General features: G+C 44.3%; 1 protein-coding gene across 1 annotated transcript in view; it reads left to right on the top strand.

Moving 5' to 3' along the window:
* st6gal2a (ST6 beta-galactosamide alpha-2,6-sialyltranferase 2a) overlaps positions 1-14,411 on the top strand; it is a 72,595-nt gene that overhangs the window by 37,169 nt on the left and 21,015 nt on the right. Inside the window, exons 2-4 of the mRNA XM_024410210.2 lie at positions 1,080-2,197; positions 7,463-7,560; positions 9,036-9,137. Coding sequence (XP_024265978.2) covers positions 1,174-2,197; positions 7,463-7,560; positions 9,036-9,137 — 1,224 coding nt within the window. The 5' untranslated portion in view covers positions 1,080-1,173. The remainder of the gene's footprint in view (positions 1-1,079; positions 2,198-7,462; positions 7,561-9,035; positions 9,138-14,411) is intronic.

Below are 14,411 nucleotides of genomic sequence, written 5' to 3'. Positions count from 1 at the left end.
ACCCTCCTTGCCTGGTCCATGAGTATTGGTGGGCAGCCCTCTCTTGGCAGGTTTGTTGCGGTGCCATATTCTTTAAAAAAATGTATAATGGATTTAAAGGTGCTCCGTGGGATGTTCAAAGATTCTGATATTTTTTTATAACCCATCCCTTATCTGTACCTCTCCACAACTTTGTCCCTGACCTGTTTGGAGAGCTCCTTGGTCTTCATGGTGCCGCTTGCTTGGTAGTGCCCCTTGCTTAGTGGTGTTGCAGACTCTGGGGCCTTTTGTGACAGGTCATGTGACACTTAGAAGGCACACAGGTGGAGTTTATTTAACTAATTCTTTGACTTCTGAAGATAATTGGTTGCACCAGATCTTATTTAGGGGCTTCATAGCATATCGGGTGAATACAAGTGCACGTATTTTTAACAAAATAGGAAAAACTCCAAGGGCTATGAATACTTTTGCAAGGCACTGTAAAATAGATTCTTCAGTGTGTTTAAAGTTGAGGCGGCTTCGTTCAGTTATCAAATGAGGCTGAAAGATATCAGCATATCAGAAACTGACATGAACTAATCCAGATTAATATCACCCAAAATGAATCTTTCAGATTCACCAAATTAAATAGCAAGTCAGACAATTGGCGAAGAGCACATGTTGAAAATGTAAGTTGTCTTTTGTAAATCTGACGACACCTTCACCTCTGCCAGATCTATAACCAGCCAGAGACACGTCAGTATCCGGCACAGTCTTCTTTAGCCAAGTTTCAGATATTACCAGAATTTCCACGTTAGTTTGAGAAGCCCAAATTATATATAGGGGCACCAGATGGTATAGGGACACCAGGTGAGGTAAGTCTAGGAAAAGACAATAAGACACACACACACACACACACACACACACACACACACACACACACACACACACACACACACACACACACACACACACACACACACACACACACACACACACACACACACACACCAATACCAATACATCTGAAAAGACTGGGGATTTATTTTAATCAAAGTCAAAACATTCAGGTCCACTTAAGGTGAAGACTAACTGTCACCTTTGACCTCTCACCTCTGCAGGCCCTCCGGCTGTCCTCTCTGCTGTGTCCTGGCTTCTGACTGCTGATTGGAGCTGGCCTGGTGTGCTTATAGGTGTGTGAGAGATTTTAAGGAGATGAAGTCCAGTATGCGTCAGTGGCGGAGGCTGCTGTTGGTGGGCATGTTGGCATGGGCCCTCCTCTTCCTGGCTCTGCTCTCCTACTTCCTGGATACCCCTGTGCACAACGAGCCCCTGACCTCCGCCAGCTCCTCGCTCTCCCAGCACCCCGACACACGGCGCCTGGCCTCCATCCAAGGCGCCTCCCACCAGCAGCACCGCTCCATCATGGGCTCCCAGCCCGAACCCACCTACAACACCTTTACCACAGAATATCCCGACCAAGACCCTAACCATTACCCAGACTCCGAGCCTAGCTCCTCCTCCACCACTCCTGAGCCTGGCCTGGAGCTGAGCTACGGGACCAGCCAAGAGACTGAGGGGGGCAGCCGCCAGCAGCAGGACTACCTGGACGCCCAGACCCTGGCTGCCTGGTCCTCCTCTAGCACGGAGAACGTGGGTTCCCACTCCGACCAGACAGTAACTCGAAACAGTGAGAGAACTGCCTGGACGGCTGGCCGGGGGCCCAACCGAACCACACGCCGGTCCTCACGTGAGGATGAAGAGGATGAGGAGGGGGTAGAGACGAACAAAAGCCACAAGAGGTGGATCATGGTGGGGGATCATGGGGGTGAGAGGCGAGGAAAAGAAGAGGAGGGTTTAGAGGCAGACTACTCCTCCAAGTCTGCCTCACTGATGCAGCGACTCTGGCGGGGAAAAGTGTCCTCTGGGATGCTGTCCCCGCGACTGCAGCGCGCCAAGCGGGACTACCTGAGTGCCAACAAGCACCATGTATCCTATAAAGGAGGCCGGCGAGCTGCTCAGAGCTCCAGGGAACTACTGTGTGAGCTGAAAGACCAGGCCCGGCTGAGGACGCTGGACGGGTCTGAGCAGCCTTTCTCTTCACTGGGCTGGGCCCGCTTGGTACCGCGCCTGGCCCTGGAGCAGCTCTACAGACAAGGGGGCCAGAGAGGCTTTAGGAGCTGTGCTGTGGTGACCTCTGCTGGGGCTATTTTGCACTCAGGCCTGGGGAAGGAGATCGGTGAGTGGAAGGTAGAGGGGTCAGGGAGGGGAGGGAAAAGAGGTAGAGGGGAGCAGAGGAGGGGGAGAGAGAAGGGAGGGAAAGAGATCGAAGGCAGGGTGATGGAGGGATGCAGGTTAAATGGGATTAAGGGATTAAAGAGAACTGGGAAACTTTTATTGGTACAGTAGATTAAAAAACAACAACTCTGTTTTCCCTTTACCCAATAGTTAAATACAGGTTAAATAAAATGTTTTAAAGTAATACCCTAATGAATAATACCCTATGTGTTGTGACTGTGTTGTGACTGTGTTGTGACTGTGTTGTGACTGTGTTGTGACTGTGCTGTGACTGTGTGTCAGTGTGAAATACATCATTGATCCTGATCAACTTTCTCTGTGACAACCCTGTCTCTGTGGCAGTCTGTCTGTGCGAGGGGAGAATGATGACTCTTTACGCCGTGACATCCACAGCATTGATTGGAAAGTCAAATTGTCATGGCACTCTATCGACTTCCCCATTCGCCTCTAGCATAGTATTAGTTTATTGTAGCAGAGAGAGAGACGTTTTGGCCTGGGCTCTATACTGTCTCTCACACACTGAGTAGCAGACATCTGTCACCCTGTAGTAACAATCTCTGTGATTGGCTGAAAGGGCTTTGGCATAAGTAATTCAAAGCCAATCAGATCCCCAGAAGGGTCTTGATGAGTTAGTTTGGAGATCCTCTATAGACTTTTAGAATACTTTGGCCGACTGCATTGCATTATCTGTGTGTGTTTGTGTGTTCTGTTCTCTGTGTTGGAGGCTGTATGATGTACGGGGACTGTGAACTCAGGGACAGATGGCTCACTTTGGGGGGGAAAAGCAACTGGTAACAAATCAAGTTCGTTCACATCACCCATGTAGATTAGGGATGCAAATTTTGGTAAATTTTGCTGCAGAATAACTGACCCCCAGTCAACAAACTGTATTCTTTTTTTCAAAAAGTAAAATGACATGACCAACATTAAATACTATCAGAGATCTGTATATATTGACGAGATGCTTATGTTTCCGCCATTACAATGGAAGCCGGCCCAAGGCGAGAAGGCCGAAAATAAGCCCATAGAAACGCATTGGACTTATTTAGGACAGATTTTGGCGAGAGTGTAACCTCTCGCTTTGCCTTTTCCTCTTTGATACTATGCATGCTTACAAGGACAGGACATTTTTCATTAAGAGCTAGTGACTCCCCATCCCGCATGAGGGAGCGTAATCATCGACTGACACTAATTAGCATAACGCAACGGACATAAATATTCCTAGAAAATATTCATATTCATGAAAATCACAAGTGAAACTAATCGAGACACAGCTTAGCCTTTTGTTAATCACCCTGTCATCTCAGATTTTCAAAATATGCTTTACAGCCAAAGCTAGACAAGCATTTGTGTAAGTTTATCGATAGCCTAGCATAGCATTTTGTCCAGCTAGCAGCAGGTAACTTGGTCACGGAAATCAGAAAAGCAATCAAAGTAAATCGTTTACCTTTGATGAGCTTCGGATGTTTTCACTCACGAGACTCCCAGTTAGATAGCCAATGTTCCTTTTTTCCAAAAATATTATTTTTGTAGGGGAAATAGCTCCGTTTGTTCTTCACGTTTGGCTGAGAAATCCCCCGGAAATTGCAGTCACGAAAACGCAGAAAAATATTCCAAATTAGCTCCATAATATCGACAGAAACATGGCAAACGTTGTTTATAATCAATCCTCAAGGTGTTTTTCAAATATCTATTCGATAATATATCCACCGGGACGATTGGTTTTTCAGTAGGACCGATTGGAATAATGGCTACCTCTGTATTTTACTCGAATCACTCTGGGAGCCATCAGGTGACCAGTTGCACAATGTAGCCGCTTACGGGTATTCTTCAACATAAATGCGTAAAACTATGTCACAATGCTGTAGACACCTTGGGGAATACGGAGAAAAAGTAATCTGGTTGATAGCCCATTCACTGCTCAATAGGGACGCATTGGAACGCAGCGCTTTCAAAACATGAGGCACTTCCGGATTGTATTTTTCTCAGGCTTTCGCCTGCAATATCAGTTCTGTTATACTCACAGACAATATTTTTACAGTTTTGGAAACGTTAGAGTGTTTTCTATCCTAAGCTGTCAATTATATGCATATTCTAGCATCTTGTCCTGACAAAATATCCCGTTTACTACGGGAACGTTATTTTTCTAAAAATGAAAATACTGCCCCCTAGTCACAAAAGGTTAATGGAAACATTCAACAATGGCAAGCCTATTGTCTCACAGTCAAAAGGCTTTATTGAACATGCAACTCCTGTAATGAAGCAGCTAATAAAACTTATTTTCAAATATTTTCCCAAATGCAATTCACTGAAAATATCCAGTTCTAAACTGCGGTCCTAATGCGAGCAGTTCCATATGTGACAGAGATTAAAATATCCCACCTTTCCAACAAGTCAGTTTGTCAAATGTCTACCCTATTAGAGCTGCCCCCGCCAACTGTAAGTGCTGTTATTGTGAAGTGGAAACATCTAGAAGCAACAACGGCCACTCACCAACCGACTGACCAAACAACCAACCGACCGGCCTAGGGGGAACTCCTGCATGATAAAGGCCTTTGTGATGAGCCACATAATAAACTCATTCAGTATTGAACCTCTGTGAGGTTAGAAGAGACAAATCTAGTTTAATTAACTGTATAGATTGCCGAACAGGAAATAAAACCACATTGATCACACTTAGTTACGCCAAATTGAGAGCTTGGAACTATAAGGTTCTATCTGCTAAAAGAAAATTCTGAGATAGTTGACTTTAAAGTTCAGAACCCTCATTGGTTTGAACAGTGTCAGCTATTTAAAAAAAAAAATCTTATTCTTTTCAACTTAACAACATGAATTATGGTATTTATAATACTATTTAGGTAGAGAACACTGAACGGAATAAGGCTATGTCAATAACTACATTTTGACCAAAATCTAGATAGAACCTTATAGTCCCAGTAGGTGTTTCTGAACTCCTGAGGTGGAAATGCCTTCCTGTCTTCCCATCCTTTCCTTCCTTCATGGCAAGGTGTGTATGTGTGTGTGTGTGTGTGTGTGTGTGTATGTGTGTGTGTGTGTTTGGGATTATAGTCCGTAAAGTGAGAGGTCTTTTGAATCTGTTTTCATCTGTACTGTTTTGCTGCCACCATGTTGTGAATTGACGGAATAACACCCTCAACGGCCTTTTATGTTCAAGTCCTCTCACCACCTCACCGCTCTCTCCCTCCACATCTTTCCACCCCCTATCACACACCGTCCTTCCGAATTCCAATAGACCCCCATTCATTGGCTATCACTTACCTTAGTCACTCTTAGAGCCATGACCATGTGGCTTGTACATGGCTGTTCATTTGAAATCTAAGAAGTACCTTTTGAGATGAAGACTGTGTATGCAGTAACATTACTCTATCAGGTATAGTCCTGGGACAAATAAATGGTCCTGTCCATCGGCCGTACGAGCTGGAGGCATGGAGACCAAAACCTACTCTTTGAATGTCAGTGAGAACTTGGAGTCCGTCCACAGGGGTTAAGCTAAGTGTTGATCTACTGAATGCCAATAGCTTCCACGTGGTTTACTGGTGTCATTGAGGAAGTGGAGGATAGCTTTGCTGTGGAAGCCCATCCTTTGAAGTGTCAGCTCAACCATACATGATCGTTCATCCTAGTGTCATGTAGCCCTGCCGAAGTTACAATGTACTGCTCGACCAGCGGAGAGAGACTGATTAAGAGTGGCTGAGTTTAGCCATGACCATCAATCATAACTGTGTGTGCGCGTGCGTGCGTGGAGGCCTATGTGTGTATCTGTGTACGTTCATGTGTGTGCAGGCCAGTAGGACACACTCCCTGTCTCTATGCTGTGTACTAGCCTGTTTATAGCCTCTAGACTAGACTAGGTTCAGTCTGAAAATGTTGTTTCCTGGTGGTGATTGATGATGGGTCATACAGTTCATACTGGAAGAGCAGACCAGTTCCTGTCAAAGTCCCTTCAGTTACACACGTTGACCACAAGGCTGCGCTCTTTCTGTGTCTATGAGTAGTGATACTGTCATGTACAAAGAACAGAGCTGAATCCTGCACCAGATCGTTCATGTACCGGATTGTTCATGTCAAATGGCTATTCACGCTTACCAGTCATTCCGCTCAAGTGTTTTGACTATGGCTGAAAGCAGAGGGCTTTTTCTGTCTCTATGGATGGAGGGAGGGAGGTCACTTCTTTCAGGCCAGGGAGACTTGCTAGTGAAGTGCTTCAGCTTAACTGCAGTGTCTCAGGAGGTAAATAAGATGCAGGTACTCATGCTCTCTCTCTCACGCTCTCTTTCTCTCTATGTTGGGATCTTTGTGGATATAACCCTCTTTGTCTGTTTGAGCCGTAGGTTAACGTGTGTGTGTGTGTGTGAATCCTGTTTGTTCTAATTCCCCTGAGCCACCACCTTAACCTGCTAAATCATAGTATTTGACCAGAGTAAACCGTCTGGACCAACTGTTGGATGCCATCTAGGAGCTGGTCCTTTATGAGCACTTGATTGATTGGCCTTCCATATTTCTCTTTGACTTAGTTTAATGACACTTGATTGTCTAAATTGAATGATGCTTGATTTTCCTAGCTGAGTGGCATTGGATTTTCCTAGCTGAGTGGCATTGGATTTTCCTAGCTGAGTGGCATTTGATTTTCCTAGCTGAGTGGCATTGGATTTTCCTAGCTGAGTGGCATTGGATTTTCCTAGCTGAGTGGCATTTGATTTTCCTAGCTGAGTGGCATTTGATTTTCCTAGCTGAGTGACATTTGATTTTCCTAGCTGAGTGACATTTGATTTTCCTAGCTGAGTGAGCATTTGATTTTCCTAGCTGAGTGACATTTGATTTTCCTAGCTGAGTGGCATTTGATTTTCCTAGCTGAGTGGCATTTGATTTTCCTAGCTGAGTGACATTTGATTTTCCTAGCTGAGTGACATTTGATTTTCCTAGCTGAGTGACATTTGATTTTCCTAGCTGAGTGACATTTGATTTTCCTAGCTGAGTGACATTTGATTTTCCTAGCTGAGTGACATTTGATTTTCCTAGCTGAGTGGCATTTGATTTTCCTAGCTGAGTGGCATTTGATTTTCCTAGCTGAGTGACATTTGATTTTCCTAGCTGAGTGGCATTTGATTTTCCTAGTTGAGTGGCATTGGATTTTCTTTGTTCAGTGACATTAAATTGACTTATGTTGTCTTTGCCTAACCCCCAGATTCCCATGATGCAGTTCTGCGGTTCAACACAGCACCTACAGAGGGCTATGAGAGGGACGTGGGGAACAAGACCACCATCCGCATCATTAACTCGCAGGTGTGTGTGTGTGTGTGTGTGTGTGTGTGTGTGTGTGTGTGTGTGTGTGTGTGTGTGTGTGTGTGTGTGTGTCAGTCAGGGATGAAGGAAGGATTTTTCACATGGGGTGCTTATTATAAAATTATTTAAGCCCAATTGAGATTTTTCTAGTTATCATTTTCTGACATTTGGTAGGCTATTTGTCAACTCGTCTATAATAAGATACATGAAGCTTCTCTTCAGTCATAACTTCTTGCTCTAGAAGACTAAACAAAGCGCTGCTCACCAGAATGTCAGAAATGGTCCAGTTTTCTCTTTCATTTCTGCTTCTCTCGTGCAACAAGGATGTTTAGGGGCCAGGGAGAAAACATACCATTCTTCCCATTTACAAATGACATCAGTTTGACCGGTTGTAAAGAAATGAAACACTGTGAAAACGATCAAACATATTTCTGATGAGATTTCAGTTCGACTTGGATGCATTTATGTGTTTGAAATACTGTCAGTTTTATGTGATTGAGTTCCTAACCGCACATTCCCATTCTCTCAAGAGATGCTGAAAGAAAGAAATCCAATTTCTTCTCTCTTGTTCCAGAGACAAAATTAACATTTGATGTAGCTACTATATCACTATATTACATAGTTATGCAGGAGTTAATATTATATTACTCTACAGGTTAGAGGTTATAGACCTAGAGTTAATATTATATTACTCTACAGGTTAGAGGTTATAGACCTAGAGTTAATATTATATTACTCTACAGGTTAGGGGTTATAGACCTAGAGTTAATATTATATTACTCTACAGGTTAGAGGTTATAGACCTAGAGTTAATATTATATTACTCTACAGGTTAGGGGTTATAGACCTAGAGTTAATATTATATTACTCTACAGGTTAGAGGTTATAGACCTAGAGTTAATATTATATTACTCTACAGGTTAGAGGTTATAGACCTAGAGTTAATATTATATTACTCTACAGGTTAGGGGTTATAGACCTAGAGTTAATATTATATTACTCTACAGGTTAGGGGTTATAGACCTAGAGTTAATATTATATTACTCTACAGGTTAGAGGTTATAGACCTAGAGTTAATATTATATTACTCTACAGGTTAGAGGTTATAGACCTAGAGTTAATATTATATTACTCTACAGGTTAGGGGTTATAGACCTAGAGTTAATATTATATTACTCTACAGGTTAGGGGTTATAGACCTAGAGTTAATATTATATTACTCTACAGGTTAGGGGTTATAGACCTAGAGTTAATATTATATTACTCTACAGGTTAGGGGTTATACACCTAGAGTTAATATTATATTACTCTACAGGTTAGGGGTTATAGACCTAGAGTTAATATTATATTACTCTACAGGTTAGGGGTTATAGACCTATAGTCAGTTTCCAGATTTCAGTTTCTATTCCATTTGGATGGGCACTACAATGCTGCATCTAGTTTCCTGTGTCAACTTTGACTCCTCCCCTTAACAGATCCTGGCCAATCCTGATCACCGCTTCAACACCAGCTCCCTGTATAAGAACGTGACTCTGGTGGCCTGGGACCCTGCTCCATATGCTGTCAACCTACACAAGGTGTGTGTGTCTGTGTGTTTGAAGCAGACACTATTCTCTTTTCTTTTCTTACCTTGCCCACTCTGTCTGAGAAGCCCAGTAATGGCATCTAGTAGGCAATATGTAAAGAACATCACCCAGCAGAGCCCCAAAGTCCTGTTGAATGGGTGGAGGAGGGGCCAAGGTTACGATCAAATCAAATCAAATGTTATTGGTCACATACACATGGTTAGCAGATGTTAATGCGAGTGTAGCGAAATGATTGTGCTTATAGATCTGACAATGCAGAAATAACCAATGAATTATCTAACCTAACAATTCCACAACAATTACCTTATACACACAAGTGTAAAGGGATGAAGAATATGTACATAAAAATATATGAATGAGTGATGGTATAGAACAGCATAGGCAAGATGCAGTAGATGGTATAGAGTACAGTATATACATATGAGATGAGTAATGTAGGGAATGTAAACATAAAAGTGGCATTATTTAAAGTTGCTAGTGATACATTTTTACATCAATTTTTGCATGATTAAAGTGGCTGTTTAACAGTCTGATGGCCTTGAGATCAATGGCCTTGAGATGGTCTCTCGGTCCCCGCTTTGATGCACCTGTACTGACCTCGCCTTCTGGATGGTAGCGGGGTGAACAGGCAGTGGCTCAGGTGGTTGTTGTCCTTGATGATCTTTATGGCCTTCCTGTGACATCGGGTGGTGTACGTGTCCTGGAGGGCAGGTAATGATGCGTTGTGCAGACCTCACTACCCTCTGGAGAGCCTTACGGTTGTGGACGGAGCAGTTGCCATACCAGGCGGTGATACAGCCCGACAGGATGCTCTCGATTGTGCATCTGTAGAAGTTTGTGAGTGCTTTTGGTGACAAACCAAATTTCTGTGGGTGGACCAATTCAGTTTGTCCGTGATGTGTACGCCGAGGAACCTAAAACTTACTACCCTCTCCACTACTGTCCCGTCGATGTGGATAGGGGGGTGCTCCCTCTGCTGTTTCCTGAAGTCCACGATCATCTCCTTTGTTTTAGTTGAAGTTGAGTGTGAGGTTATTTTCCTAACACCACACTCCGAGGGCCCTCACCTCCTCCCTGTAGGCCGTCTCGTCGTCGTTGGTAATCAAGCCTACCACTGTAGTGTCATCTGCAAACTTGATGATTGAGTTGGAGGCGTGCATGGCCACGCAGTCGTGGGTGAACAGGGAGTACAGGAGAAGGCTCAGAACGCACCCCTGTGGGGCCCCAGTGTTGAGGATCAGCGGGGTGGAGATGTTGTTACCTACCCTCACCACCTGGGGGCGGCCCATCAGGAAGTTCAGTACCCAGTTGCACAGGGCGGGGTCGAGACCCAGGTTCTCGAGCTTGATGATGAGTTTGGAGGGTACTATGGTGTTAAATGCTGAGCTGTAGGCGATGAACAGCATTCTCACATAGGTATTCCTCTTGTCCAGATGGGTTAGAACAGTGTGCAGTGTGGTTGCGATTGCGTCGTCTGTGGACCTATTGGGGCGGTAAGCAAATTGGAGCGGGTCTAGTATGTCGGGTAGGGTGGAGGTGATATTGTCCTTGACTAGTCTCTCAAAGCACTTCATGATGACGGAAGTGAGTGCTACGGGGCGGTAGTCGTTTAGCTCAGTTACCTTAGCTTTCTTGGGAACAGGAACAATGGTGGCCCTCTTGAAGCATGTCGGAACAGCAGACTGGGATAAGGACACACCCGCCAGTTCTGAGGACGCGGCTGGGGATGCCGTCGGGGCCTGCAGCCTTGCGAGGGTTAACACGTTTAAATGTTTTACTCACGTCGGCTGCAGTGAAGGAGAGTCCACAGGTTTTGGTTGTAGGCCGTGTCAGTGGCACTGTATTGTCCTCAAAGCGAGCAAAGAAGTTGTTTAGTCTGTCTGGGAGCAAGACATCCTGGTCCGCGACGGGGCTGGTTTTCTTTTTGTAATCCATATTTGACTGTAGGACCTGCAACTTTGTCTCTATACTGACGCTTAGCTTGTTTGATTGCCTTGCGGAGGGAATAGCTACACTGTTTGTATTCGGTTATGTTTCCGGTCACCTTGCCCTGGTTGAAAGCAGTGGTTCGCACTTTCAGTTTTGCGCGAATGCTGCCATCAATCCACGGTTTCTGGTTTGGGAATGTTTTAATAGTTTCTGTGGGTACGACATCGCTGATGCACTTGCTAATAAACTCGCTCACCGAATCAGCGTATTCGTCAATGTTGTTGTTTGACGCAGTGCGGAACATATCCCAATCCACGTGATCGAAGCAATCACAGTTTCTTCTTTATCGCCACCTACATGTATGTTGACAGTCATAAGGCTGCTAGTTTTAGGTTTCACCCTTCTCTCTCTGCCCTCCCTTTCCCTACCCCCCTTCTCTCTCCCCTCCTTCTTTCTCTCTCCCCTCCTTCTTTCTCTCTCCCCTCCTTCTCTGTCTCCCTTTCCTCATTTCCCCCTCCTCCTGTCACCTCCTCTCTTTATTCCATGATTATTATGCCGCAGGACAAATCAGCCTCTCTGTCTGATCCTCCTCTTTCTTCATGTACCCCCCCTCACTTTATCCCTACCTCTCTCTGAGCTGAGGTGCATGCTCAGTAATACGTCCTGGGGTAAAGGACAAGGCTATGATGATTATTGTGAATCACTGAATAATAGACTTCATGGGACTCCTGGGTCCAGCAGGTTAATCACCCCCCCCCATTTCTCCCCTCTCCTCTCTTTTCTAATAGATTAGAATTATTTAGTCCTTAGCTCTTGTTTGTTATGTCATCACTTCAGGAGACATGCTGTCCTCTCTCTCTCTCTCTCTCGAATAAATTTTTACAATGGCTGTTAGCCTAATACGCTGTTTAGTTAAACAGGTGGGAACATAAGTGGAGACGGTTAGCAGGTGTTGCCTGAAATGTTGCAAAACAAACACACAGATCTACACACACTACCTACAAGGCAGTGTGTGTGTTTAATAGTTTTACCTCAGTAGAGCCCAGACGTCAAGCTGTTAACTTGCTGACCCAGTCTCTCTCCATCGCTGTGCTGTCTCTCTCCTTCTCTCTGTCTCTGAGAGCTGCCTGCCATTCACCACTCAGCCCTTCTTAATTTAATGAACACTTATCAGCCCACAATTTGTTTAAACATTTATTCACACCACTAAAGTCCTCGTAACAATAGTTTTTTCACCCTGCTCCAAATTGGGCTAATTGATAGCCTTTTGAAAATGATAAACTTGTATTAGCTAACACAACGTGCCATTGGAACACAGAAGTGATGGTTGCTGATAATGGGCAACTGTACGCCTATGTAGATATTCCATTAAAAATCAGCCAATAGAAAACCCTTTTGCAATTATGTTAGCACAGCTGAAAACTGTTGTTTTGATTAAAGAAGCAATAAAGCTGGCTTTATTTAGACTAGTTGAGTATCTGGAGCATCAGCATTTGTGGGTATGATTTCTTCTGAAACTCGTCAGTCTATTCTTGTTCTGAGAAATTAAGGCTATTCCATGCGAGAAATTGCCAAGAAACTGAAGCTCTCATACAACGCTGTGTACTACTCCCTTCACTGGCTCTAATCAGAATGGAAAGAGGAGTGGGAGGCCCCGGTGCACAACTGAGCAAGAGGACAAGTACAATTAGACTGTCTAGTTTGAGAAACCAATGCCTCACAAGTCCTCAACTGGCAGCTTCATTAAATAGTACCCGCAAAACACCAGTTTCAACTTCAACAGTGAAGAGGCGACTCAGGGATACTCAGAGTTCCTCTGTCCAGTGTCTGTGTTCTTTTGCCCATCTTAATCTTTAATTTTTATTGGCTAGTCTGAGATATGGCTTTTTCTTTGCAACTCTGCCAAGAAGGCCAGCATCCCGGAGTCACCTCTTCAATGTTGACGTTGAGGACACGTTTAAATGTCTTACTCACATCGGCCATGTCTTACTCACGTAGTCCTTGTTAGCAGGCCGTGTCGGTGGCACTGTGCTATCCTCAAAGCGGGCAATTTTATTTTGGCTGGTTTTCGTAATCCCTGATTGTCTGTAGACCCTGCCACATACCTGAGCCGTTGAATTGCGACTCCACTTTGTCCTTATGCTGACATTTCGATTGTTTGATTGCCTTGCGGAGGGAATAACTACACTGTTATATTTGGATGTGACAATCCCAGATGTCTCTCTGGAAAGCAACCCTTGCTCTAATTTCATCTACCTTGTTATCTAGAGACTGGGCGTTAGCAAGTAATATACTCGGAAGCGGTGGGTGGTGTGCGTGCCTCCGAAGTCTGACCAGAAGGCCACTCCGTCTACCTCTTCTGCGGCGACGTTGTTTTGGGTCAGACCCTGAAATCAGTTCAAATTCCTTGGATCGTTTGAACTAAGGATCTGCCTAGGGAAGGTCGTATTCCTGGTCGTAGTGCCGGTAAGTTGACGTCGCTCTGATATCCAATACTCCATCACTCTCCTTCTTGGTCAAATAGCCCTTACACAGCCTGGAGGTGTGTCTTGGGTCATTGTCCTGTCGAAAAACAAATTATAGTCCCACTAAGCACAAACCAAAAGGGACGGCGTTTCGCTGCAGAATGCTGTGGTAGCCATGCTGGTTAAGTGTGCCTTGAATTCTAAAATACATCACTGACAGTGTTCCTAAAAAAGCACACCCAAACCTTAACTCCTCCTCCTTCATGCTTCACGGTGGGAACCACACATGCAGAGATCATCCGTTCACCTACTCTGCGCCTCACAAAGACACGGAGGTTGGAACCAAACATCTCAAATTTAGACTCATCAGACCAAAGGACAGATTTCCAGCGGACTAATGTCCATTGCTCGTGTTTCTTGCCCCAAGCACATCTCTTCTTCTTATTGGTGTCCTTTAGTAGTTTTTTTTTCAGCAATTTGACCATGAAGGCCTGATTCACGTAGTGTCCTATGAACAGTTGATGTTGAAATGTGTCTGTTACTTGAACTCTGTGAAGTATTTATTTGGGCTGCAATTTCTGAGGCTGGTAACTCTAATGAACTTATCCTCTGCAGCAGAGGTAACTCTAATGAACTTATCCTCTGCAGCAGAGGTAACTCTAATGAACTTATCCTCTGCAGCAGAGGTAACTCTAATGAACTTATCCTCTGCAGCAGAGGTAACTCTAATGAACTTATCCTCTGCAGCAGAGGTAACTCTAATGAACTTATCCTCTGCAGCACAGGTAACTCTAATGAACTTATCCTCTGCAGCAGAGGTAATTCTAATGAACTTATCCTCTGCAGCAGAGGTAATTCTAATGAACTTATC

Source organism: Oncorhynchus tshawytscha, linkage group LG03, assembly GCF_018296145.1.
Source record: "Oncorhynchus tshawytscha isolate Ot180627B linkage group LG03, Otsh_v2.0, whole genome shotgun sequence".
In the NCBI taxonomy this organism is placed as follows: domain Eukaryota; kingdom Metazoa; phylum Chordata; class Actinopteri; order Salmoniformes; family Salmonidae; genus Oncorhynchus; species Oncorhynchus tshawytscha.
This window is presented reverse-complemented; position numbering and strand designations above follow the sequence as displayed.